General features: G+C 39.7%; 1 protein-coding gene across 1 annotated transcript in view; it reads right to left on the bottom strand.

Moving 5' to 3' along the window:
• pde4d (phosphodiesterase 4D, cAMP-specific) overlaps positions 1-27774 on the bottom strand; it is a 563267-nt gene that overhangs the window by 13100 nt on the left and 522393 nt on the right. The window contains exons 3-6 of the mRNA XM_020932310.2: positions 27085-27121; positions 26909-26985; positions 26095-26144; positions 15872-15984 (exon numbers count right to left, since the gene is read on the bottom strand). Coding sequence (XP_020787969.1) covers positions 15872-15984; positions 26095-26144; positions 26909-26985; positions 27085-27121 — 277 coding nt within the window. The remainder of the gene's footprint in view (positions 1-15871; positions 15985-26094; positions 26145-26908; positions 26986-27084; positions 27122-27774) is intronic.

The following is a 27774-nucleotide window of genomic DNA, read 5'->3' as shown; positions in this document are numbered from 1 at the left end:
GCATTTTGGCAAAACAACAAGAAGTCCACACGGACTCTATAATAACAAAAAATATGCTCCAAAAACTGTTCAATATTTAGGTCCCTTTTAGCGTCAGTCTGATACAAAATGTGCTAAAAGAAAAACTGAAAAAACGCTGCATCCTTCTCTTAAAATCCAACAAAACCAAGCCATGCTCCTGGGACGGACTCCACTTCCCTGAACGCTCCATGAAAACATCTGCACGGGTACGATTATGATTATATTTTATGCTACCCTGATGTTTTCTTTTCTTTTTTTTTTTCTGTTTTTTATCCTAGCAGTGATTCTCCCCCTCTCCTCTCGTCTGCTCCCATGTGAAGAACCGAGTCTGCTCGCATCCTCCCCGACGTGTCACGCAGCCCCGGGCCAATCGCCGAGGAGCACGAGCCCGGCCCCGGCTTCCGATTGGCCGCGGCGCCGAGGCCCGCCCACTGCGCGATTGGACGGGCGGGTGGGGATGGATGGAGGGAGGGAGTGGGAGGGAAGTGGAAGGGGGGGGGAGTATTTGGGAGCGGTGCCCTCGGTGGGTGTGATTGCAATGACCTACTGTACGGTACAAATGTGATGAGAGGAGAAAAGGAGAGAGATGGAGAGGAGGAGAGAGGGAATGGATAATAGGGAGAAGAGAGAGAGGGAAAGAGAGAAAGAGAGAGACAGACATGCAACTTGAAAATGAAAATGAGTTAAAAAAGGGATGGGGAGAGAGAAGGTGCACAGAACAGAGAAAAGAAGAAAGTGAAAGAGTTAGAAAGGGAGAGTACAAAAGCGAGGGATGGAGAAGAAAAGGACAATTATGGAGAGCTAGAGCGAGAGACGGAGGTAGAGATAGAAAATGGGAGAGATATGGTAGAGAGAGGGAGAAAAAGAGAGCAAGGGACTGGAGAGAAAGCTTGATAAATGGTGATTTAGAGAGAGAGAGAGAGAGGAAGAGGGAGAAAGGCATACAACTTAAAAATGAAAGAGTGAAAGAGGAGAGAGAATGAGAGAGGAAAAACAAAGGGATGTTGTCAGATGGAGAGAGAATTAGAGAGAGAGAAAGAGAGCAGGAGAGTACAACAACAGGGATGGAAAAGGAAAGATGGAGAGCTAGAGAAGGAGGTAGAGAAAGAAAACAGGAGGTAGAGAGAGACAAAGAAGGAGCGGGAGGAACTGGAGCAAGAGAAAGAAAGAGGGAGAAAGAGAGAAGGACTGCAGAGAGAAAAGGAGGAAGGGGCGGGAGAAGGGAGAGAGAGACAGACATACAACTTGAAAATGAAAATGAGTAAGAGACATGGGAGGAAGGGAAGAGAGAAAGAGAGAGGAAAAAGAAAGGGATGATGTGAACAGAGACAGGAGGGATGATGCAAAGAGAAAAAGAGAACGCAAGAGAGTTAGAGAAAGAGAGCAGGGGAGTGCAAAAGCAACGGGTGGAGAAGACAGGGATCGAGAAAGAAAGATGAAGCGCTGGAGTGAGAGAAGGAGGTAGAAAGAGAATGGGAGGTAGAGAGAGAGAAAGAAAGAAAGAAAGACAGAGAGGGGACTGGAGCGAGGGAGGGGGGGGCAGAAAGCTGGATAAATGGTGAGTTAGTAGAGAGAGAGGATGAGAGCAAGAGAGTACAAAAGCGAGGGAATAGAGGCAGAAAGATGGAGAGCTGGAATGAGAGAAGGAGTTAGAGAGCGAGAGAGACAAAGAAAAAGTAGGAGGGACTGGAGTGAAAGAAAGAGAGAGGAAAAGAAAGGGATGCTGTGAGCTCAGGAGAGAGAGATAGAAGGTGTAAAAAGAAAAGGAGAAAGCAAGAGAGTTAGAGAGAAAAGAGAGCAGGAGAGTACAAAAGAGGGATAGGGAAGACAAGGATAGATAGAGAGAGAGAGAGAGAGAAGGAAGGAGGGATGATGCAAAGAGAAAAGGAGAAATCAAGAGAGTTAGAGAGAAAGAAAGAGCAGGGGGTGCAAAAGCGAGGGACAGAGGAAGAAAGATGGAGAGAAGGAGGTAGAAAGAGAACGGGAGGTAGAGAGTGAGAAAGAAAAAGAGGGACTGGAGAGAGAGAGAGAGAGAGGATAAAAAAGAGAGAGAAAGAATAGGGAGAAAGAGGGAAAGACTGAAAATAAAAAAGGAGGAAGGGGGAGAGAGAGACATACAACTTGAAAATGAAAATGAGTAAGAGACATGGGAGGAAGTGGCGAAGGAGTGAGGGGTGAGAGAAAGAAAGAGGGATAGAGAAAAAAGAAAGACATGTGTGAGCTGGAGAGAGAGAGAGAGAGAGAGAGAAGGTGCAAAGAGAAAAGGAGAAAGCAAGAGAGTTAGAGAGAGAGAAAGAGAGCAGGAGAGTACAAGCAACAGGGATGGAAAAGGAAAGATGGAGAGCTAGAGAAGGAGGTAGAGAAAGAAAACGGGAGGTATAGAGAGAGAGACAAAGAAGCAAGCGAGAGAGGGAGAAAAAGAGAGAAAGAGGGAAGTAAAGAGAAAGAGACATGGGAGGAGGGGAAGGGAAGAGAGAAATCGAGAGGGATAGAGGAAAAAGAAAGGGATGATGTGAACTGGGGAAAGAGAGAGAGAGAAGAGGGAAGATGCAAAGAGAAAGAAAAGGAAAAAGCAAGAGAGTTAGAGAGAGGGGGGAAGAGAGCAGGAGAGTACAAAAGCGAGGGATGGAGAAGACAAGGATAGATTTGAAGGGATAGTGGAGGGACAATGGAGAGCTTGAGCGAGAGAAGGATGTCGAGAGAGAGAAAGAAAGAGGGACTGGAGCAAGAGGGAGAGAGAGAAAGAGAGGAAAGCTTGATGAATGGCGAGTTAGAGAGAGGAAGAGAGCAGGAGAGTACAAAACCAAGGGATGGAGAAGACAAAGAGAGAGGAAGAAAGGTGGAGAGCCAGAGCGGGAGAAGGAGGTAGAGAGAGACAACGGGAAGTAGAAAGAGAGAGACAAAGAAAGAGAGAGAGGGGGACTGGAGAGAGAGAGAAAAAGGGAAGGACTGCAGAGAGAAATGGAGGAAGGGAGAGAGAAAGATAGGGAGAGCTGGAGAGAGAAAAGGAGGTAGAGAGCTTGATAACCGGTGAGTTAGAGAGACAAAAGGAGGAGAGAGAGAGAGACTAGATGGAGAGAGAGAAGGTGGGAGAGAGGTAGCACGACAAAAACAGAAGAAAGACGGGAGGTGGAGAGACAAAGAGAGGTCGTAAAAACAGAGGGATGAGGAAGGAGGCGGGATGAACACACACACGGGAGAACAAAAGTAACAGAAAGCGCGATGGATGGAGAGATGGAGAGAGACGAGTGGAGGTCTGTAATAAAGGGGCGGGGTCATCGGGCCACAGTCCTGACTCATGCGTACATCACTGGAGTGTGTGTAAATAAACAGGGCCGTGGTGCTGTGATGGAAAACGTCAGTGGTTTTAAAGAGCTCTGAATGAAGTGAAGGACATGGGCAGGCCCGGACAATACACGTTACATCAGCACGTTTATAACACCACAACAATAAAAGCACATATCGGGACATCAGGTATGAACTGGCTCTTTCTATTGTTCTATAAACACACACAGGGCTTAAAATGAAGAACCGGCGAGTTTAAAGGTTCTATATTACACAAAAGTGATTCTTGGGAGCTTTAAGTTGGGTTCTAATTTAAGGTTCTCATCAAAAACAGACCTGGAGTTGTGTTTTGTTTCATTCACACCTGTCTGAGTGTTCCTTTGGAGTATTGGCGTAAGAAAAAAATCGATTCAGTGATATATTGTCATACTTCATTGCTCAATTCTCGTATCGATTTAAAAAAGTCTTTCGAATTGATTTTTTAAAGTCCTCTTTTAAAGTTTTTCTACTGATTCTTACGGTTCTCATGATTTAAAAGTTTAATACATTGTATTTCATCCGGTTTTGTTCTTGAGACTGTGTCCTTTACCATAATATTATGTGTAATTATTGATAAATCACAATATATTGTCCTTTGTTTTAGTAAATGGTAAACGGTCACATTTTTCTATAGCGCTTTTCCACCTTCAAGGCTTTAAAACAAGGAACCACTCACCCATTCACACACACATTCACACACTAGCGTACGCAGAGAGTGGGCAAGGTGGGTTAAGTGTCTTGCCCAAGGACACAACGACAGCATTCACCTGTGTGAGCTGGAATCACACCAGCCAACCTGTGGGTCAGTGGACGAACGCTCTACAAACCGAGCTACTGCCACCTTAGCATCGGGATATAACGTGATATATTGAGTCCTGACGTGCATAGCGTGATACTACTGTGATCATATCGCCAGATTCATGGCAATGCTCTCCCCTACTTTACAGTATTTTAGGAGTCTACATCTTCAATGCTCAAAATGCTCTGTTCCACCTTGTGATGTCACTGTTTCTAAGGATGTGACAATAACCAAAATATTGTGACATCGTATAGTCAGAAGTCTCACAATAATATCGTGGGGCGTTGCAGTGTATCAAGTTACAAGTTCCTTAGCTTAAATGCGTTGTTTTATAGTAGCACTAGCTAATAAACATTGGGAACTACATATCCCATCATTCATTTCAGCGCAAACAACATGAAGTTATATGTTTTTTACTTGAATTCTTGGAATTATAACAGCAATAATTCACACCAAAATCTTGTCAGGGTTTTTTTTAAAGCAAAAAAGTGTCCTATCCACAAATATACCAGCCTCTTCAAAATATCGCAATAAATATCTTACCGTGAGATCCATATCGTGATAATATCGTACCGAGAGATTTGGATTTCGTTACAGCCCAAGTAGTTTCCATGTTAACAGCTATTTTTAGTTCAGTAGAGATGAAATGATCCAAATAATTCTAGTGAAGGTGTATGGAATTTAAAAACACAGTGGGGCACTTCTTGTATTGCCACATGACATCACAAAGTGGAACAGTGTTTTCCATTTGAGAGGAGATAAGCCTAAATATGCAGGGTTTGTGTGATAAACACGTGTGAATGAAACAAAACAAAACTCCAGGTACGTCTATGATGAGTAAACAACATGATAACATAGATTTTTTTGGCAACTTCAGTGCAATTTCCAGCTTTCTAGTCAAAAATACCAACATCTAAACTTGTGCTGCCTTCAGTGGCCTTTCCAATTTGCGGTAGTAGGTGACATCACAAAAGACTGTCCTATTACAGCCAAGTGTTCATAAGAATTCAAAATGGTGGCAACATTCACCCTCTTATTGACTTTGTTTTTTGTCCATACCTTTTTAAAGACAGTAATATTTGCAATCAGCATAATTCAATCCATTCAAATCAATTACAACAGATGCCCTTCCCCATTGCCTCCTCCTTTTGTCCCGGCATGTTATGACAACTGCTGTGACAAAGACCTCAAAACATTACAATGCTTTATATTTAGGCTGCTAATCGGCTAATCAGTGGGCAGATCGGTTCACTGTCATCGTGAGGGCGGAGGTTTGGAAACAACAACTCATGTCAGACGAGAATGAAGTCAAGAGGAGAGTCAAGAGAGGAACTGTACGTCAGCGAGGCCCATTCATTAAGTCAGTCTTTAAATGGTCCATGTTACGCTATTTTCTGATCTTTGTTAAACCTGCAAACTCCTCAGAGAAAAAAAGGTGACAGTGTCCGGTGGTATTATTCGGAATTTAACTTATTTGGAATTAAACTTAAATCCGAATTAAGTGGGTGGTTTATTCTGATTTTAAAGCTGAATTAATGTATTCCGCGATCATGCAAAAAGTGTGCGTTTTCTTCCGGTCGACGTAAATAAGTTGGTGTCCCTCTCCAATCAGAACCCTTCTCCATCCCCAGACGCTGAGCGGAATTAAATAAAGACAATTTAACATGATTTAACCCTACAAAAAAACTGGTTCTATGCAATTCACGCAAATGACCAAACTGACCAAGAAAAAGGCGACTGTAGCCGAAAAGCCACAACTTTCCTCATTACAAACATACCTGGAGTTCTGTTTTGTTTCATTTATACACGTTCAACACACAAAACCTGCATATTTAGGCTGAGTTCTTTTCTCAAACTGGAAATTATTGCATGTTGTGATGTCATGTCGTAATACAGGAAGTGCTCCAGTGTGTTTTTAAACTCTATTCACCTTCACTAGAATCATTTAAGCAATTTCAGCCTTGGAAACTCTACTGAACAAAAGGTAAAAGAAGATGTTATCTTGAAAACTACCACTACATGACATCACAAGGTGGAACAGAGCATTTTGAGCTTTGGAGATGTAGACAGACTAATAATAAAGGATTACTCAAAACATAACTCCAGGTATGTTTACTGATTTTGAGAAGGTAGCAACATTTCAACATGGCTTAAATCTCATCTATCTAAATGCAAAAGAATGTCTGTCTGTGTGTCCCCATTGGTTTGTTGGTTTGTCTGTTTTAAAAACATAACTCTCGAACTGCTCATTCGAGTGATCTCAAATTTGGAAGGTCTCATCCTAATGGCATGGGTGTGTGCAGTGCCAAGTTTCATGTTGTCAGAGCAAAAAATGCCAAAGATCTGGCCAAAGATCTGGTTTTCTTTAATTACGCACTCATTTTTTGTCTAATATAGGCCCTGTACATAAATAAATTCAATGACAAAAGACAAGTAGGCTCGATTCTCAAGTTAGATCTCTATCTCCACAACAGACAATAAAGGCAGTGGGTATTTTACTTCTACGGCATATTAACTGCTAACACATAACATATTTACATCACCTTGTTACCTTTAATTGTTTTGAAAATGCTATATTCACCAAAATACAACATATTAATTAACATGATCTATGAGTTTTCACTTTTGTTTTTAATGCCCTGTCGCCCTAGCCTGATTCATCAGCCAGTTTCACTTCACAGAAACCTTCTGACCTCGCAGCATTAGGATTAATTTGCTCGATGAAGGCGGGTACTTTTTTATTTAACCAATCGTTGCTGATTTGGTCGTGATGTATGTAATGCACCAAATCCCATAGGAAAAAGGGCAATAACATCTTTCCCCCTTGATAAAATTCATCAAACATTCTCTTTGTTTCCGCCTTTAAATTCTTGATCTCGGAAATCGTTGCCAACACAGAATGCATGTCTTCGTCTACATCCATCTCGACCGCTTTGTTTACTGTTGTGCTGTACCACAAAAGGGATTGAGACAGGCTCTTGAGTTGACGTCATGGCTTCACAGCTCTTCGCTGATCGGCCAATGCACGGTCTACAACTTTCAGGGTTCTTGCAAACCATCTAGTGTATTCTGATTCTTGACCTAGTCGCAGGAGAGAAATTAAATTGAGCAGAGGCACTAGGTGGCGTCAGCCTGGCTACTGTTGCTCCCCCTTCAAAGCTCCATCACAACACAATCAGCCTACATCCCGCAAATGAAACTACTGCACATCGCATCAGGTTTGTGAAGTTGTTGTGTACAGTTTTGTGTCATGTTTTTGTATATTTATGGAGAATTGTCATGTGGGAGCGTGGGGTGATGTAGGTTTGTGGGCGGAGCATAACTGAAGAACCTAACTGTGAGGAGGGTTTGAATAGGGCTTAAAATGAACCTGAAAATGAAACATGGATGGAAGACATATAAAACCTCTTGAGGCGTGTTTGTGATAAGGGGACAGTACCCCCCTTTAAAGCAATGTGTGTGAAACATTAAATCTACTACGGGATTAAAAAATGTACTGGTAGATACTCAGAATTAGTCCTTCACATAATCAAACATGCAAGCAGACAAGTCATCAGCGTTACTTCTCTTGAGACAGATTTAGACAGATAGACCAGTGAATCCAACGGGGATACTGGATGTTAAACCCAGTTGGAGCAGAGGCTGTGGGCCCCGTTGAGCTTGTGCACGTGTCACTTCTGCTTCACACCTCGTCTTCATTTACAGCTGCTCCAGATGGGACACTGGAGACACTGGCATCAGTGACTAATGTGGATGAATGTCAGGCAGTATACAGTAGACTTAAATACATCTGAAAATGAGGTTAAATGTGCTTTAAATGTAAATGTACCAGTGAATGAGAACTACACAAAGCCAAGGTTTAGTTTATACAATCAATTTAGCCTAAAACAAAAACCAAAACCATGACTAACCAAGGACTACAGAACAAAGTCAAACATAAGTAAATAAGTATAACTATAGTGATAAGAATGAATCTGACTTAAAGGTTTCTAGTGGTGTGTCTGCCTCCTGCATGTCTCCATAGATATGTTATTGCTTTGCTGTAATGTTCTGCAGTGTGGCATCTATCTATCTCCATGGAGACAAGAGTAAAAATGTAGGCTCATCATGGTATTTTCTTGTCAGCAACAACATTTGCAACTGAATCAATATAAGACAGATACGTTTACTGCCATATTGTGGAATCTAAAACATGTGCAATAGGTCAAATCCTCCAGCCAAGGTGTTTCTGACCAAGACTAGACCAAGATCTGGAGATGCGTGTCAGGTGCACACTGCTCCGGTGACGGGTCAAATGCAGAGAATGAATTTCCCTCATGAAGGATCAATGAAGTTAACTTTAACCTTAATTCCTGGTAAAACAATCACATCTCCATGGACTAGAGGTGAGCAAAAATATTGAAATGTCAATATATTGTTATCGATGATACCGTATCGATATTGTGAGCTGCTCTTTTGATATATATCCATAAATATTTTTGGTTTATTTTACTATATTCTTTTGTTACAGCGCTACATTTTTGTTGCTTGTTTAGAGGAAGGAAACTCGTTTATGGGACATATTTGACATTTTCACTGTTTTGATGATTTAAATGTTTGTGTTTCATATGAACTTTGCACAAGAAGTGGTTTAACAAAGACTAATTGAACCGTATAGATTCAATTTGAAATATATCGCATCAGATCACAAGCTCACTGTATCGAGATCATACATCATATCGTGGCCTATGCATCGAGGCAACTTCTTAATAATACCCAACCCTAATGGAGGTGTCAGACAATCCATTACAATTCACAATTTCACATCTGTTTCCTTGGATATTAAACATGTTTAAACAAGAAAATTTAATCTAACATGGACTAAAATGAGGACAAAATCATGTCTAAGCTTGAAGAATAAATTGGGAGTTGGGATTTGACTCCTGTGAGCTTTAAGCCATGTCACAATGCTGTTGCCTCATCAAATACTTGTTATACTGTACTTGGAGTTATGTTTTGTTTCATTCACATCTGTTTTTTTTCTGTTTGTCTACATCTCCAAAGCTCATAATGTTCTGTTCAACTTTGTGATGTCATGTAATGGTAATTTTCAAGATAGCAGCAACCTTTTACATTTTATTTAGTAGAGATTGGCAATTCCAGGTCTGAAATCATCCAAATGATTCTAGTTAAGGTGTGTGGGGTTTAAAAACACAGTGAAGCACCTCCTGTACTAACACATGACATTACAAGGTGGAACAGATCGCTTTCTATTAAGAGAAAACTCCTAAAAATGCAGGGTTTGTGTGTTAAACATGTGTGAATGAAACAAAACACAACTCCAGGTCTGTTTGTGATGAGGAAACAACAATTTAACATAGATCAGAAAACAGCGTAATATGGGCCCTTTAACTAAAACTGACTAAAAATAGCTACTGCCCAGTACAACTTAATAATTTATAATCATGCCGGGACAAGCCCACCTGTCCTCACACACACACACACACACACTCACACACACACAGAGTCGTATTGATGGGCTATTCTGAGGTGTGAGGACAAACTATTGGGTAAAAATTGCACAGAGTCACACTAGGGCCAGAGCGTTAAATGTGTTTGGACAGAAATAGAGCGCTCCCTCTTGTCTATAACGCACCACACGTCCACAATGCCGTTCTGTATGCGCCTTTTGAAACCTATTCTGTGCATAGACTCTCAACAACTGGGCCATGGGGAGTTAATGCCGCAAACAGAGACAGATCATGCGGCGGACATGCACAGTTGTGGGTTTAAAAGAGGGTATTAGCGCGGCAGGTATAAAGCGTACGCCCAAAATTGTCAGATGGTGCTTTATTTATTATTATTATTATTTCTATTATTATATTTATTTATTTATTAGTTTGACAGGGACAGTGCAATCATACGTAGTTAGAAGTCGAGCACGCAGCTGATCAGACGCATGCAGAAGTGTTCTACGTGTATGTGTAGGGGAGAATGTTCAGCAGTTACCGTGGTGACACAGTGTACGCATTAGTACATTAACACTGCCATAAAGTTTAAGGAAATTTGAAAATGTTAAAAAAAAAAAAAAACTTACAAAAATTTTAAGAAATCTGAAAATGCAAAAAAAAAATAAAAATAAAAATAAAAAAAACATACAAAAGTTTTAAGAAATCTGAAAATGCAAAAAAAAAAAACATACAAAAGTTTTAAGAAATCTGAAAACGCAAAAAAAAAAAAAACATACAAAAATTTCGAGAAATCTGAAAATGCAAAAAAAAAACATATAAAAGTTTTAAGAAATCTGAAAACGCAAAAAAAATTACAAAAGTTTTAAGAAATCTGAAAATGCAAAAAAAAAAAAATATACAAAAGTTTTAAGAAATCTGAAAATGCAAAAAAAATTTACAAAAGTTTTAAGAAATCTGAAAATGCAAAAAAAAAAAAAAAAAAAAATGGACAAAACAAAATGGATTAAAACCGCACATTTTCAGGACCCTCTGATAAATATGAGTATTCGTGGTCGTGTTCACGTGTTTGATTTTTGACAAAAATGTGAGAGTGACTCAATGAAAAACTTAAAAAAAATAATAAAAATTGTGACTGTAATTTTATGTGTGAGAGACGTGTTTAACAGCACAAACTATCTCATCTGATGCCGTTTCAACCAAGTCAGCTCTCCAATTCCAACTGAGTTCAAATAAATAAAGTCTAACCAAGCTTCAGACAGAGTAGTGCCTAAAGTTAGCATCACAAACCCAGGAAATGTTGATGACATCAGTTGCAAAGTATTAATAACTAGTGCTTGGTTCGGCTTTTCCCTAAAAACATGTCTACTTCCTCAGATATTAAGTACAAGTGAAATATTTCAGTATGAATTTGAGTGGTTTCTGTTTACTGTTTGTGTATTGGTTCTTAAAGTGCGTATGACAGATTTTTATGATTCTCAAATTTAGACTTAATTTGGTGGGATTATAACTATTGTAAATGTAAATTATAGTTTTACACCGATCAAGAAGAAATTTGCAATGAAAAGTTAAAAATAAAAAAGTTGAAAATTACAGGAAGTAGAGAATTCTAAGACATTGAGTACATCATGCTAGGGAGAATTCTGTCCAAAGGTTCATCACAGTTTACATTTAATAAACCATGTTTTATTTTATTATTATTACTTCAACGAAATAAATATCCTTTCTCATATCAGTATTTGTCAGATAATCATTCTGTTTACATTAGAGGAGTTTTTCTAGGTAATGGAATTCCCTAACGTAATGTCACAATTTCCAACCTGTCATAAGGGGTTAAGGCACCTTAAGGGGACAATATGTTTCCTGCATTCTTACTGGTTATTACACTCACAATTGAACCTGTGTTGCCAGTGCTTTAACCTGCAGATCGAGGACAAATACAAGTCTTCCTCATTCTTCAGTATATTCAGTACATGACCAGGCCATGCCAAATGTGAAAGCTCAAACCTCCAGATTTCACCATCAACATGCAGTTGCTGTTCATTATCATATGTGAACATAGCACTGTTTAACTGAATGCACGACAGAGAATCTAGTCAAGAGTTCATCTGGTAATCCTCATTCATGAGCCTGTGTGATTGTGTTGTGCTTGTTGTTGGCGTCATCTAGTGGGAATGTCATGAATTGCAATTATGTCTCAAGGTTATGAAGTGTTGTTAACAAAAGACACAAGCCAAACATACGTTTGTCATTTTGTATAGACTGCATTTGGAACAAGAGGTCACTGGAACACATCAATGTAAAATAATTGTCAGGAGCCATCTATTTTGTGAACATGGTTCACATTTCTCTCTTCAGAATGATTATTTAAAACACAGAAGTATGTCAGTAAATGCTCTTATTCCAACAAGCTGGTCACAAGACTATATCAGGTGTTAATGTGTTCAAAGCTGTAGTAAACAAACTAAAGGGGTTTGCTAAGGATCTCTCTATAATCCTCATTCACATGTTTATTAGTGCTACTCACCACATGTTATCTACATACACTAGGTCTAAAATAATTAAATCCATAAACATTTATGTGTGCATATTCTAAAAAGTATGGGATTACTGATGTGATTAGTATGTGATTTGTATGTGATTGATATGTGATGTAGATGTGATGTACATGTGTTGTGATGCATTATGAGGCCTCAGACTCCACAGTCTGTGATGTGACAGATCTGAGCAGATCCACACTGTCCTTATACTAACAGAAGGTGAGTGTATATGTGATGTACATGTGATGTTGTCTGTATATTGTCTGTATATTCTCTGTGATGTATTCTGAGGCGTCAGACTCTGATGTGATGTAAAAACTCTCCGTCGCTGCATACACACTGTTTTATGTTGGCAGATCCACACTGCCCTTAGTCGCAGAAGGTGAGTGTGTTGTGCGTCTGTCCTCACTGCGCATGTGTGTGAGTAATTCAAATTGTGTTGAGAGCGAGGGCTGAGCTGGGCCGGAGCCTGTTGCTATGACAACCACGGTTAGCTATGTGTGAGGGAGCCGTGATGAGGCATACAGTAGCATGTTGTACTTGTACACAAACTGTAGCCGCCATGCTAACGCTAACACATGTGCTGTCACACAGACTGACCCTCCTCCACAGACAAAGAAGGAGCTGTGTCCGACCGCTGCACCCGCGTGACATCACCCTCTGTGACATCATCAGCTCATCAGCATTCAGACAGCACCCGCTCCAGCACCCTGCTACTGAGCATGCTCAGAGCACAGCTCCCAGGCCGCATGACGATGCTATCACTAACACACTTAGCCAATACAAACAATACAGACAGAGGGCAGAGCGGCCGGAGACACCACCGCACTGTCATCACTACATGTACAAGACACATGTACACCATGTACTACATGGACTACATGTACTACATGGACTACATGTACTACATGGACTACATGGACTACATGGACTACATGTACTACATGGACTACATGTACTACATGTACTACATGTACACAAACATGACTGATGTGTAGGCCTGCACTACAGTCTACAGTGACATCAGCTCCCATCAGGCATCAGCCCTTAGAACATGATAATACCATATGTAACTGTGAATCCTTCAAACAGAGAAAAGCTCATCCCCAGCAGTGTCTCACCAAACAGGTCAACAACATGGTGTTTTAACAACATATAGTATAAGGGTCATTTTGTGTCCAGAGGGTTATCGAGTTTACAAATGATCCAAAGCAGGAGGGGACTTTACTTATAAAAATCTACCACACATGCAGATCCTGTGCCTGTTCAGCCTGGTATTTCTCTGTTTATTTACAGCATCTGAACTTTAGTTACTCAAATTACAGCAAAACGTTATAATGAATATTTAGAACAATCAATAAGAAGCAGCAGCATAAACCAAGCCAAGAGCCAGTATCACATATCACATACAGTTAACATTCAGGAACAGAGCAATAACACTGTTCTAAGGTTTTGACTTGAGGTCTGTAAGCACAGGCCTGTTCATATCCTCATTACAATAACAGACTTATTTAACACTCTTTGGACCTGAGACAAAGGGAAACAGCTTAGTTTTTGTGGATAAACACTGATGCTGTAAAATGACTTCAGTTCATCCTTTTGGGGGAGTTTGGAAGGAAAGTTTAGGCCCAGCTTCTTTGACCTGATCCAGACATTTCATTCATATAATCAGCAACATTTTCTACCATCAAATATAGTTTACTGTGATTCCCAACTGCATTTTGACAGACATAATGATTATCCTTGAAAATGTATAAAAAATATTCAAAGGTTTAATGAAACAAATTGATTTATTACAAATGGTCGTCCTACTGAAAATGTATTATCATCATTTTTTTTTTTTTTTTTCCCCCAATTTTCACTTTTTGATTCATAGAATTTCAAGTTTAAGATGATCTTTTCACAAAATTTCATATTTTGAGAATATAGGCATTACATGAACATCATAAAAAGGTTGGTGGTGCAATTCCAGCTTCCACAGATAAAAAATAAAAATAATGCATTGGTTTTCTGCAGCACTTTTCACATTAACTCAAAGACAAAACAAGTAGTGATGAAGCAGTCATTTGTGGAGGTCATAGGCTATGAGGAAAAGTTACCAGTGTGTCCTTGGGCAAGACACTTCACTCTCCTCATCCCCTGTCTACAATGGAATATGAATGTGTGTAAATGAATGAGTGAGTGCTTCCTCGATGTAAAGCTCTAGGCCTGTCACAGTAATGAGTTTGAAGCACGATATGTTGCTACAGCGATAAATTGCGATAATCGATAACACTGAAACTATTTAAAAATCCTAATAAAACATTTTAAATATAGAGTATCATTAAAAAACATGAGCTGCCACACATAAATCGCCAAATGAAGTGACTCTCTACAAGAAAAATGACAATAAACTTTAAAATTTTGCAAAGAAAAGGTACAGTATATAATGATAGTAGCAATTTATTTTGGGTTTCAGTATTTAACATGGGTACTTTTTCTTTTGTACTACTGTTATTTTGCAGTACTGCGACAAGATTTGAGCTGTGGACGGTTGAATTATGAAGTTCTATGACTCTTTATACATGCAAACTAAATATGAAAGTCTGCTATTTATTTATTGCAGTTTGTGTGTGTGTTTTTGTTTTTGTTTTTTGTTTTTTAATCATATTATACATTTAAATACATATATATACATAGTAACTACCATATGGGTCAGTGGTGGATGAAGTACTCAGTTTTGTTACTTAAGTAAAAATGCAGATACAAAGGTAAAAGTTTACTCAAGGAAAAGTAAAAATATCACATGAAAAAAAAAAAAAATCCAAGTAAACATGTTAAAGTAAATGTCTAAAAATGTTAAATAAATATATTTTGCAGAGATTTTTAGAACATTTAAAGGATGAAATGTGTTGACTTTAAAAAATAATTTAGACAATATTAAGTGATTCAACTGATTTCTTGATTTTTCTAGTCACTTATGTGAGTTTGTGTATTTTTTTGAGTTTACTCAATTTGTTTGTGTATTTGGGCTGTTAACTCAGATTAAACGTGCTAAAAAAAAAAGTAAAATCTTCCACCATTTCAGCGAGACTCAAAGCATAAAGAAAACTACTTTTTTCTTTTCAGTCCAGATCTAAAATATAGTGGAGTAGAAAGTATAGATACCTGCTCTCAAATGTAGTAAAGTAAAAGTAAAAAGTATCCACTGTAAAACTGACTTAAATAAAGTACAGATACCTAAAGTTTGTACTTATGTATTGTACTTTTACTTTTGTAGTTCGTTACCTTCCACCAACACTAGTATTACACACGTATGCTTATGTGTATTTTTGCGTACTGTGAATGAACTTTAATTATTTTATTAAATTTTTTATTGCTATTTTATGATTTTATGGGTTTGCTTTAATTAGATTTTATACTAGTTTTATTGTTTTAGGACTGGTATGATCACATTTTTAGCAATTATACCTTTCTTTATCCTCTTTTTCTGATTTGGAAACCGCTTTCTTTGTATAACGTGCTATATAACTAAAGTGGATTTGGATTTTATGTGAATTTTTGTGTAGTGTGAGTGAACTTCGTCTTTCCATTTTGGAGGCCATCTCTATTTTCTCTTCAACAATGTATAATCCTTCAAAATTTGTTATCGTGATAAGCCTAATATCGTAAGTAGTTGACCAACACAACACAAAACCAAAGCCAGAAACACATGTATGCTTGTTTGTACTTTTGTGTGCAGTGCGTGAACTTAGTCTTACCTTATTGGAGGCCATCTCACTGACTGAATGCCGGGTTTGCAGGGTCTCCAGCTGGTCCAGGCACCAGTCCAGCTCCTCCAGGGTCTCTGTGGCCAGCTTTTGGTAGGCCTCCTCTGTGGGGGCAAGACAGGAGGGCAGGGGGTCAGTCAGGGCCCTCTTCAGCGGGCTACAGGATGGTCCAGGTTTGGGCTCTCCTCCCCGAACCCCACCGCGACCACCGCCCCCTCCCACCCCCACCATGGCCAAGCTGGGGTACCCCGAGTACACGCATGGGTGACTCTTCATAGTGGATACCCCAGCCAGGTGAATGGGGTTTTTATTCTCCCTCGCTACTCCCAGGGATTTTTGGTATAGTCCGACAAGAGATGATCCAAGAAAGTAGAACGTAAAAGTCAGTACATTCACGAAAACAATATTGTTATTTCATATTTGGCATGGTGTCTAAAAATGGTAAGATTTCGATAGTCCAAGATGGTGGAATTCCCCCAAAATTGTCAGTATATTCAGGATGAGAACAACACGACATTTTCATTCACACTTGGACAAATATTAGAGTTCATTGCGATGACAAAAAATCTTCAAAAATATAATAAATAAGTTAGATGTATTCCTCTTCAAAAAACAAAATAAGGTCCAAATTGTCCAAGATACAACGCACAAAAAGGTTCAGTACATTTCAATATTCTCATTCACACTTCGACAAGCTAAAATCTTCTGTCCAAAAACGTATAAAAAAATAAGTTAAGGTAATATCCGAAGTGTCCGAGATGCTGGGATTTCAAAAGTTGCCATATGATTGAAATTCCAGTTGTATTGCTCCACCATAAAAAATACGGTAAGGTCCAAACTGTCTCCGAAAAGGTTAGCAGTACATTTCGGATGACAACGTTACGAAATTCTAAATTGAACTTGGACAAATCGTTGTATAGGAAGCTACCATTGCAATCCCAGATATTATATTATTCTTCCAAAAACAAGGTAAGGTCCAAATTGTCCAAGAAGGTCTAGATTTCAAAAAGGTTACCAGTACATTTCGGGTGACAACATTGCAAAATTCTTAACCAGACTTGGACAAATCGATGTATAGGCGGCTCTTATTCCGATGCCAGGTGTAATTCCAATCGTGAAGCAAGATGAAGAGAAGTCTATTTAGCAGGCCCATGTTGCTGCTATAGGTAAAGATGGACTGACACGAGACGAGAAACCAAATCTCCCTTCAGGAACCGGCTAGGTGACCGGTAACGCAATCCTGCTCCATCTCGACACCGAAAACGCACGGTACATCTCACGGCAAGCCAGACATTCACACGCGTTAACCCCTCTGCTAACCACAACACATCATGTATTCGCCCCCCTCCCCTCTGTCACAGCAACCATAGAATCCATAGATGAGGATGGAGCAGTCCCCGATTCAGTTCAGTGCCAAGGAGGTGGAAGCTGGGGACACACGGCTCATTAAAACAATAATAACAGTAAGGTATGGTTTGGTTGATCTTGGTTTAGCGTCCCTGGTAGCTAAATGTGCTCCTTCCTCTCCCAGCTGTATCTAAAGCCAGAGAGGACTACTGCACCGTGGATGGGAAAAAACGGCGAGCGCTGAAACCTGGAGCGGAGTTGAAGAGGAGGTGGAGTCGGTGCTGGGAGATTCCACTGTGCATTTAAATGTGGCCTGCATACAAATTCAAGGCACAGGGAGGTAAACAAAGCCATGCTAGCAACAGGGAAGGCTAATGCTACCGGGTTGATTTTAGCAACCTGAATGTGCACGTTAGGGCTGAAATTACTAGTCGCTCGTAACGTTTCGCTCAAATTTTGTCCAATGTTACGAACTGGTGTGCTTTATATCATTAACATGGTGGCTGCTGTTGTGAAGACATGCACAATTGGTTAACCTAATTAGAGCAGGGGTCTCCAGTCTTTTTCCTTCTATGAGCTACTTTTTGTAAAATGAAAATGCTAGAGAGCTAGACATTTTTAATCAGGCTGGTGCCACCTAATGCCTCCGCTCAATTTCATTTCTCTTCAGCAACTAGGTCAGAAATCAAAATACAGTAGACGGTTCGCAAAACCCCGTTTTGTGGAAGTGGAAGTCCGGGCACCAGATAATCAACGAAGAGGCATAAACTCAGGTTTAACAACGATTCATGAGGTCGAGGATTTAAAGCCGGAATAAAGAGAATGTTTGGTGAATTTCATCAAGAGGAAAGACGTTATTTCTCTTCTTCCTATGGGATTTGGGAAAAGCTTAATACACCAGTTATCCCTGTTAGCAGCGCATTACATACGTGACTACCAAATAGCAGCGATTGGTTAAATGATAAAAAGTACCCACCTACCGTTGAGCGAACGAATTCTAACACTGCGAGGTCAGACAGTTTCTACGAAGTGAAACCGGCTGATGAATCAGGCTAACAAATTTTAGTGGCCGCAAGAAATTTTTTGTAAATATAAGAGCCATGGTAAGACAAAGATGAGGTACAGTTAGATGTCTATCAAACATAATCCATTATCCAGTTATCAGTGCTCAAAATTAAGCATAAAAATTATACATTTATAAAGGAAATAGGCATTTAATCAATCAATTTTGAGTTATTCAGCACAATACGTATAATTCAGTAATAACTTGGCGAGCTACTTTTAAGGAGGTGGAGAGCTACAGGATGGAGACCCCTGAATTAGAGGTATACCAATACACGAGTTGGCTGATATTTGCCCTTTTTAGTATATCGGCTACTGACCATAAATCTCGATATTTTGTTTTGCTCAAACAACTGCCTGAACATGCAAGAAAAATACATGGATAAGGCTTTGTTGGGTACTGCAAAAACGTGACTGCACTGGACTCCACAGTTTGTAGTAAAAGAATATTGTGGATCAGTTTTTTCTACATTTTCATTTAGTAATTTGGGAAAAATTACCTAAATCAGCCTTGCATATCAGCCCAAAAAGATCAGCATACCCTATCAGCCATCGATTTCTCTGGATTCTAAACAATCGGCATCGGGCATGAAAAAAAAGCATTTTGTTGATCTCAAAATCTAATGTTACGCCGAAAATCAAGAAACAAGTTAAAAAGCTATATAAAAACAACAAACAACAACAACAAAAAAGCTACTATAAAGTAGGAGCGAAATCTTAGAGGTGCACTACAAAACTTCTCTGGTGAGCAGTTTTTCACCAGCATGTCACCATGGAAATGGCATTGCTTGGCCAGGAATGTTTCCCATTGTGTTAGTAAACTTATCCGGCAGGGAGAAAAGCAAGTAAGGTCTGTGGAGGGGGGAGCCTGCTCACACTAGGTAATGTCGACTTTGCTATTCGTGAGTTAAATGTGTTTTTACTGCTCTTTTACTTTATACAAAATCATGCATTCTCACAGTGAGCGGGGTCTCCTCTCCACAGACCTAACTTGGCCTGTGGCTTCACCTGCTTGTCCTAGTGGAAAGAGAAATGTTTTCTCTCATACTGTTGAAATTTCCGGGTGAAAAATTTCTATGGAGACATGCAGATGATGGACTCTACCAGAAAAGTTACTTAGTGCACCGTTAAAGGTACTATATTATGCAAAATTTACTCTTGTGAACTTTAAAGGGACAGTCCAGAATTTTGGACAATGGCTAACTAGGAAATGAGGCCCTGAGTGTTGGAGATGTGTGGAAACACTTTCTTAAATATTCCATCCAGTCCTTGTATTTGCAGAGGTCGCTGGTGCTCGGCTCGTGCATGTCAATGGCCATAGTTATCCTGCCACTAAAAACAGTCTTACCTACTCCACAAAACACATAAAGAAAATCTATTATTACAACAGACTGTCGATGTGAATGTCTGTGTTGATAGAATAATGTTTGAAATTAAACTAACCTTGCATCGCATGAATTGTCTCACGTTGAAGGACTATTTTTTCATATATCAGTCCGCCACTGCCAAGCTTTCTATCAGGAAGTACAACTCACTGCTGCTGCTCAGACATAAATCCTTCAAATACAAGGTTGGTTTTACTTCTAAAAAATATTCTATCAACACAGACATTTACATCGACAATCTGGTGTAATAATAGATTTTCTTCGGGTGTTTTGTGCAGTGTGTAAAACTGTTTTTAGTGGCAGGATAAATATGGCCATTGACATGCACTAGCCTAGCACCAGTGACCTCTGCAAATACAAGGACTGGATGGAATATTTTAAAAATGTGTCTCCACACGTCTCCAACACTCTGGCTCACTAGGAAATGAGGTCCTATGTCCAAAAGTCTGACTTATTAAAACATACCTGGAGTTGTAGTTTGTTTGGTTCACACATGTTTGAGTGATCCTTTGTTATTAGTCTGTTTACATCTCCAAAGCTCAAAATGCTCAGTTCCACCTCGTGATGTCATGTAGTGGTAGTTTTCAAGTTAAAAGCTGTTCTTTACCTTTAGTTCAGCAGAGACCGGCAATTCCAGGGCCAATCCAAATCCAAATGATTCTAGTGAAGGTGTATGGAGATTAAAAACACACTGTCACACTTCCTGTATTACCACATGACATCACAAGGTGGAACAGAGTATTTTCAGTTTGAGAGAAGAACTCAGTCTAAATATGTAGGGTTTATGTGTTAAATGTGAGTGAATGAAACAAAACACAACTCCCAGTCTGTTTGTGATGAGGAAACAACATTATAACAGAAAGCAGAAAATATTGTAACATGGGCCCATTAACAACAAGGTGAAAATCATGTCATCGTATTTACTTATCATAGATCGTTTGCCTATAAACTTACTAAAATAACTATAATCTAAAGCAAAAACAACTGAATATGGGTCAAGCCAATTAGCAGGACAGTGGTGGTGTAAGGACAGGTGATAGGTGGTGGTGGCTGTAATTGAATTGCCCCGGAGTAAAGCTCTTCCTTCAGTTTCAGTGTAGAATATCACTTATGAATGGATTTAGGCTAAACAGTGACATACAAAAAAGGTTTCTGAGAATTAACTGGACATAGGAAACTTTAAAAAACAGCTAATCTCTGTTTGAATACCCGTCTTCTGTCAAATGAATTATTCATTTTTTGTTCATTTATTTAGATTCGCGTCAGAGTTGAAGGTGTGTTGTGTAACTTTTCTGGTGGAGGTTCCGTCAAATGCTTATGTTATTGCTTTGTCTGGAATTTCACAGTATGGCGTTAAACTTTTCTATCTTCATAAAGACCAAACCTGACTCAAGTTACAGGTCAGATCTGTGGAGAGGCGAAAACCTTCTAGGCATTTTTGAGCTCCAGAACCACCTGTAATTGAATAAATGTAAGGTTGAGCTGTTTAATGTTATACTGTGGAATATTCCAGGCAGAGCAATGACATTTTATCCATAGAAACAAGCAGGTGACGTACACCCAACCAAAAAGTTACACAGTGCAGCTTTAAGACTAAACTTGTGGGGTTACAAGGTCCACAAGTAATTTTTGTATTACGTTCAAAATTGCCATTTTATTCAGTATGTTGTTCTCAAATACAGGCTTCTGTCATTAATCCTGTCTATGTCCAGTCTTGAAATGAAAACTATACAGACTGTAGGGAAACCGTAGCCTGATTCATCTGACCTCGCGGCATTAGAATTTGTGCGCTCAACGGTAGGTGGGTAGTTTTTATTTAATTTAACCAATCGCTGCCATTTGGTCGTGATGTATGTAATGCACCTCTAACGGGGCTAACTGGTATATTAAGCTTTTATCAAATCCTGTAGAAAAAAGAGCAATAATGTCTTTCCCCTTGATAAAATTCACGAAACATTCTCTTTGTTCCAGCTTTAAATCCTTGATCTCGGGAATCGTTGCGAACACAGAATGTATGGCTCTTCGCTGATTGGCCGGTGCCCGGACTCGCCTTACTAACTGTCTAGTGTATTTTGATTCCTGACCTAGTCGCTGGAGAGAAATGAAATTAAGCGGAGGCACTAGGTGGCGCCAGCCTGATTAGGGAACCCGTACAAACAGACACCTACAGAAAGGTTTGAGAACCTAATGGATGTTCAACAACTAAACGCTGCACCATTTTACGTCATGTCTCAAATAAAATAACCCCTAATATAACCAGTCTACATTTGTAATAAGTTACTACACGTAAATTTCTAGTAAAACCCTCATATTTGGAAACATAACCAATTACGATATATGAACCCATTCACGATCACAATACAAAAGACAGTACTGATATATTGTCCATCACTGCTATGATAAAAACATATCCTCTTCTTTTAAAACTGGCTTTACAGGGACAAAGTTATTCCTCACTTTTGTTAAATCATTCATAGCATCCTAAATATTTACCCCACTAACAGCTGCTAACAACAACTAGCATGCTAACAGAGCTCCAGCCTTACTTCCTGGTTTGCAGATGATAAAACCCTTAATAATAACTTAACAATTAGATGTAGACAGCACAAAACGGTCGCATTTTGACCTCAAGAGGTGCAGAGTTTTTCTTTCCTGCATGAAAAAAATGGGACATCCCCTTTTATATATAAGTGTAGTTCAGATATTCAAACTACTGAAATCAAACAGTAATATATACATGACTATTGTATAACATAACGCACCAATTTATATATCTATTTTTTTCACAAACCCAACTTTAAAGGTACATTGTGTAACTTTTCTGTTTCTGTTGGAGAGTCTGTCATCTGCTTGTTACTTGGGGATGTCATTGCTTTGCCTGGGATGTTCCACAGTATGGCATTAACAAATATGTCTTGTACTTATTCATTTACACATGTTTTTTTTGTTTTTTTTTTTTTTTTTTTCTCACAACTACCACAAAGACATTCTTACTGTGAGCAGGCCCATTTCTCAATGGATCTGGCCTGTATCTTGGCCTGGTGATGTGGCCTGCTTGTCTCCGTGGAGAGAAAATTAAATTAAATGCCATATTGTAGAATATTTCAAGAAAAGAACAATAACATGTAAAAGGAGTCAAGCAGATGGTGGAAGCTCTACCAGAAAAGTTACACAGTGCACCTTTAACTTAATAAAATGCGCAAACCATGTTTTTCTTGCAACTCCAGCGACCTTTTCGATCACACCTTTACTTCCTAAGATCCGATTTAAAATGCATATAGTTGCCTAGACCTGTGTAAATTAAATTGGCATATCCTTAAATCTTACCACCTTAAATCTAATGTCTCTTCCTGGGCCTTCTTCTAATTTAGTCAAACCACTTAAATCAAATAATTTTTTATAGTATTTTTTAATTGAATGTTTTTAAGCAACATTTGATAGATATTCAAATTATGATACAGCCTACATTTTTCACAAATTACTTGATTTCAGAAAACCATTATAAATACAACTCCAGGAACTTTACCATCACACATCATGTCTCTATAGATAATTGTTTCCCAAAGACTGGGTCACAACCCTCAGGTGGGTCGCAAGAGATTTTTTGGGGTCGCCTTGTCACAATCTGCATGTAAATCTGCAATATACAGTCCTGGCAGACTGAAGACAAAGCAGAAACAGACTGAATGCTGTGCCTTAACTTCTTGGGTTCTTTTTAAAGACAATACAGTAAAGTGTATTTATCTTGTTGACATGTTTTTGCTAGCTGGAGGCCATCTTCAGAACTGCAGCTAACAGCTGAAAACATGTCAACAATGTAAAAACACTTTACTGTATTGTCTTTAAAAAGAACCCAAGAAGTTAAAGTACGTGAGAAGACAAAATGAACATCTTTGGCTGAATGCTGCGCCTGATCTGCTGCTGCACTCTCCTCCTGCACCCTGGACTGGAATAAGCTACAAAAATGCAGAGAGGCCCACCTATCTCATTAGAAATGTTGAAACGTTAACACACGTTTTGTATAATTTCTAATCTTTTCATAATTATTTTATTGACTATTTTGTTCCGATATTGCTGGTTCGAATGAGTGTTGAAAAGAAAAAGAAATGGGCGACATTTAATGTCCAAATAGACGACTTATGGATCCTTTTATTGCTGCTTCAATGACTGTTTTTCATTGTTTAAAACTTGAGTAACACTAATTGTTCAGAGAGACACGATCACTCAGTCAACAATAAAATATCCTCATTAATGTTCAATAACGGTCAAATCCACTTTCAATTTACGAATAATGTCTACTGACTTGGGTCCTGAAGGTTTGTGACTTTTAAAATATGGATCCACAGGAAAAAAAAAAAAAAAAAGTTGGAGAAACACTGATATAGATCGTGTCTAAAATGCATTTGGCCACCAAGACCTGTGTAAATGAGCAAATCCGTACATCCAACCCTCTCTGTTCTGTCTCTATTGTCTCTTCTTTCTTCTACTTTATAGTCAAATCACTCAAATGAAATCATGTATTTTGAATTCAAGCAACATATGGTATTCAAATTATAATATACTTTTTTCCACAAATAACTTGACATGCACAAAATACAAAAAATTTTTTTTATAATACAATGACAGTGACCTTTACTACCAGAGCTTTATTTGTCTATAGATTCCATATAACCTGTCTACACGAGCCTATTACATCCAAACACCTCCACTGTCTCTGCCCCGGCCTGTCCTCTCTTCTTGCCTCTCTGCCCCCTGCTCCTCCTTCCCCCCTTCTCCCTCTCCTCCTTCTCTCCTCCCTCTCCTCTCCTCCTCTCCTCCCTCTCTCCCCCTCTCCGAGCCGAGCGGGGTGCTACTCTTTCTGACAGCGGACTGCACTGACGTCAATGGCATTCTTCTCATGCTTAGTGCGACATCAGACACCGGCGTTCGGAGAGGCCACAGCGCTGCTCAGACGCCGGGCGGAGGGGAAAACGCGGAGCGGAGCGAGACGGAGGGGAGAGAGCGGAGCCGGAGCGGAGTGAGCGCTGACAGAGGGAGGGAGGGAGGGAGGAGGAAGGAGGGAAAGAGAGAGAGAAAGAGGGAGGGAGGGAAGGTGGGGGATGGAGGGAGGAAGAGGGAGAGGTGGTGGATGGAGGAAGGGAGAGCGGGAGGGGAGATTGAGGGAGGGAGAGGAGATGGAGGGAGGGAGAGAGAGAGGGGAGATGGAGAGGGAGGGAGGGAGATGGAGGGAGGGAGGGAGATGGAGGATGGGGGAGATGGAGGAGGGGGAGAAGACATGGAGGGAGGGGAGGGAGATGGAGGGAGGGATGAAGAGGGAGATGGAGGGAGGGAGAGAGAGGGGGGAGATGGAAAGGGAGGGAGGGAGGGGAGATGGAGGGATGGAGGGAGAGGGAGGGATGGAGGGAGGGAGATGGAGGGAGGGAGGGAGGAGATGGAAAGGGAGGCAGGGGAGATGGACGGCAGATGGAGGGAGGGAGCGAGGGAGGAGAGACGGAGGGAGGGAGAGATGGAGGGAGGGGAAATGTAGGGAAGGGAGAGATGGAGGGAGGGAGCGAGGGAGGGAGGCGAAATGTAGGGAAAGGGAGAGATGGAAGGAGGGAGCGAGGGAGGGGAGATGGAGGGAGAGCGGGAGAGGAGATGGAGCGAGGGAGGAAAGATGGAGGGAGAGGGAGATGGAAAGAGGGAGGAGGTGGAAAGGGGGTGGTGGAGGGACGGGAGATGGAGGGAGGGATGAAGAGGGAGATGGAAGGAGGGGGAAGTTGGAAAGGGAGGGAGGGGAGATGGCGGGAGGGACGGAGAGGGAGATGGAGGGTGGGGAGATGGAGGAAGGAAGAGGGAAGGGTGATGGAGGGAGGGAGGGACGGAGGGAAGATGGACGGAGGGACGGGAGGTGAAGGGAGGGAACAGGAAGAAAAAAAGGAGGGAAAGGCATGGCAGACGAGAGAAGGGCTATGGGGTCTAAAAATTGTTGTTTTATATTGATTCCTTTGTCTCACTCTTTTAGAAAAATTTAGAAAAAATGCAGCCATAAATATCTCACACAAAAACGAATCGCAAACTACAGATTCATTCTAACTCGTCCATCATCACGAATCAAAATTTCAAAACAACTAAAAATGAAGTTAATTAAACAAGTTTTCTATAATTATGTAAGTACTAGTAACGTCTCCATGGTGATGCTATTGCTTTGACAAGAATGTTCGACAGCGCAGCATTAAACTTATTTATGTTGCATTTTTTCAAGCCAATAACGTCACCACACAGACAAGCATTATACGTAAAGTAAAAAAGAGCAATGTCTGTCCTTTGTCAATACAAATTCAACTCAGGTCAAACATGAAACACCACTGTAATCACGTCAACCAAGTCAGTATCACCAAAGTATTACTGAAGTCCAATAATATCCTTTCTTAAACTCACCCGTAAAGGTGGTCTTGGTGATGGGGGGCGGGTTGCACATGGGTGATCTCCTGTCAAAGACAAAACACATTTTACATTCAGAAAACAAAAATGGCAACAAAAACTTCATTCTCAAGCAAAAAACACACTACAATGGAATATATAGCAGTGTTAGTATTAGTAGTAGTCACCAAAATGTATGTTATAAAGTATTGTATAATGTGCATTTTGAAGCAACAATACTTTTTTTTTCTTGAATCAGTACAAGTCTAAATATCCATGTACCCAATTTTGAGCCATGAGGGAGAAACGTGACTTGTAAATAATAAAGAAAACACAAATGTGGGATAATCACTTGTCCAACAGTTCACCTGATTGGACGACACGGCGGATCACACTTAATTGTCGCTTTACATTTGCTCATTTGTCATTCACTTTCCCATAAAGGTTGCTTAAAAACATGTCAAAGTGCAAAGTAACATTTTCCTAAACAAAATAAAGTTAAATACAAGGCCTTTCATACTTCTACTTGACAAAAAGACTGTTAAAAAAATCTGTTAAAAAATGGATTGAAAGTTGAAAAATAAAATACAAATATACAGCAAATTACAACACAAACACTCTTGTATTCTTCTGTGAGATTGCTGTAGTCTTGCAGTTTGTACATGGACAATTTGTAATATTGTTGTAATACCACTTGGAAACAGCAGAGGGCGAACTAGTCTAACAGAAAGGATAGTGCACAAGCAGCTGGTGGGCTGGTATAGACAATCATTACATCTTTTCCTTGACAAAATCTACAGTCTAAGTTCATGTTCTGCAAAGAAACACTTACTTATTGGAGGCTCGGTCTTGTTGGAGGTTAGTTAATGCACCAAAGTTGTTTCGCACGGTTCTCAAACTGGCCAGAACCTGAAAGCAAAAGAATAGAAGTTAAAAGAGATAGTTTACGTAAAAAACAACACATGAAAATATACAAAACAATACAGTGTCATGTTTATGAAATCTTACCTGTGCAAATGGTGTTACAATCATATCGTCGCCATGACTGCAAGACAAAGAAGAACAACGCAATGTTAAAATTAAATTATTATTATGAAACTATACTATTTATCAGTACTTATTGAGATTTAATTTGGATTTTAGTAGTTATGACAAGATGTTTTTGCTTCTAAAACATAGAAAATCTGACTTTTACTGCAGGTTTAAATTCTCGAAACATTTCTTTTCACACATTATCGATCGGTAGTTGTTTTTGTTTTTCCTCCACATTAAAAAGTCCACAGATCTGACTTAAAACTTGGCCTAGTTTCCACCTGCTTGTTCCCATAGAAGGTTAAAGCTATACTGTGCAACATTACAGACAAAACTGAATATTTTCGAGCAGGTGCTGGACGCTCAACCGCCCCAAAAAATATACATAGTGCATATTTAAGGATCTGATTTTTGCACATTTCTTTCTTTTTATATCATTAAAGTTACTGATTGGACAGTAGAGGCGTTAAGTGTTTTGCCCAAGGACAAATTGACACAAGTAGCTCAAGCAGGATTAGAACCAGCAACCTACCAGCTCCCAAATGAATACTTAAAGCAGATTTAAGACCTGTTTTGATAAAGGTCACGACCTTGAAGGGGGCGGGGTCTGTGCGCGTCAGATTAGATTAATACAAGTGAAGTTGTCCATCTTTATGACAGGGCGTT

Source organism: Boleophthalmus pectinirostris, unplaced genomic scaffold (genome assembly GCF_026225935.1).
Source record: "Boleophthalmus pectinirostris isolate CB_2022bp ecotype Guang Dong unplaced genomic scaffold, ASM2622593v1 HiC_scaffold_4, whole genome shotgun sequence".
In the NCBI taxonomy this organism is placed as follows: domain Eukaryota; kingdom Metazoa; phylum Chordata; class Actinopteri; order Gobiiformes; family Gobiidae; genus Boleophthalmus; species Boleophthalmus pectinirostris.
The sequence above is the reverse complement of the archived record's forward strand: the minus strand, read 5'-3'. Positions and strand labels throughout refer to the sequence as shown.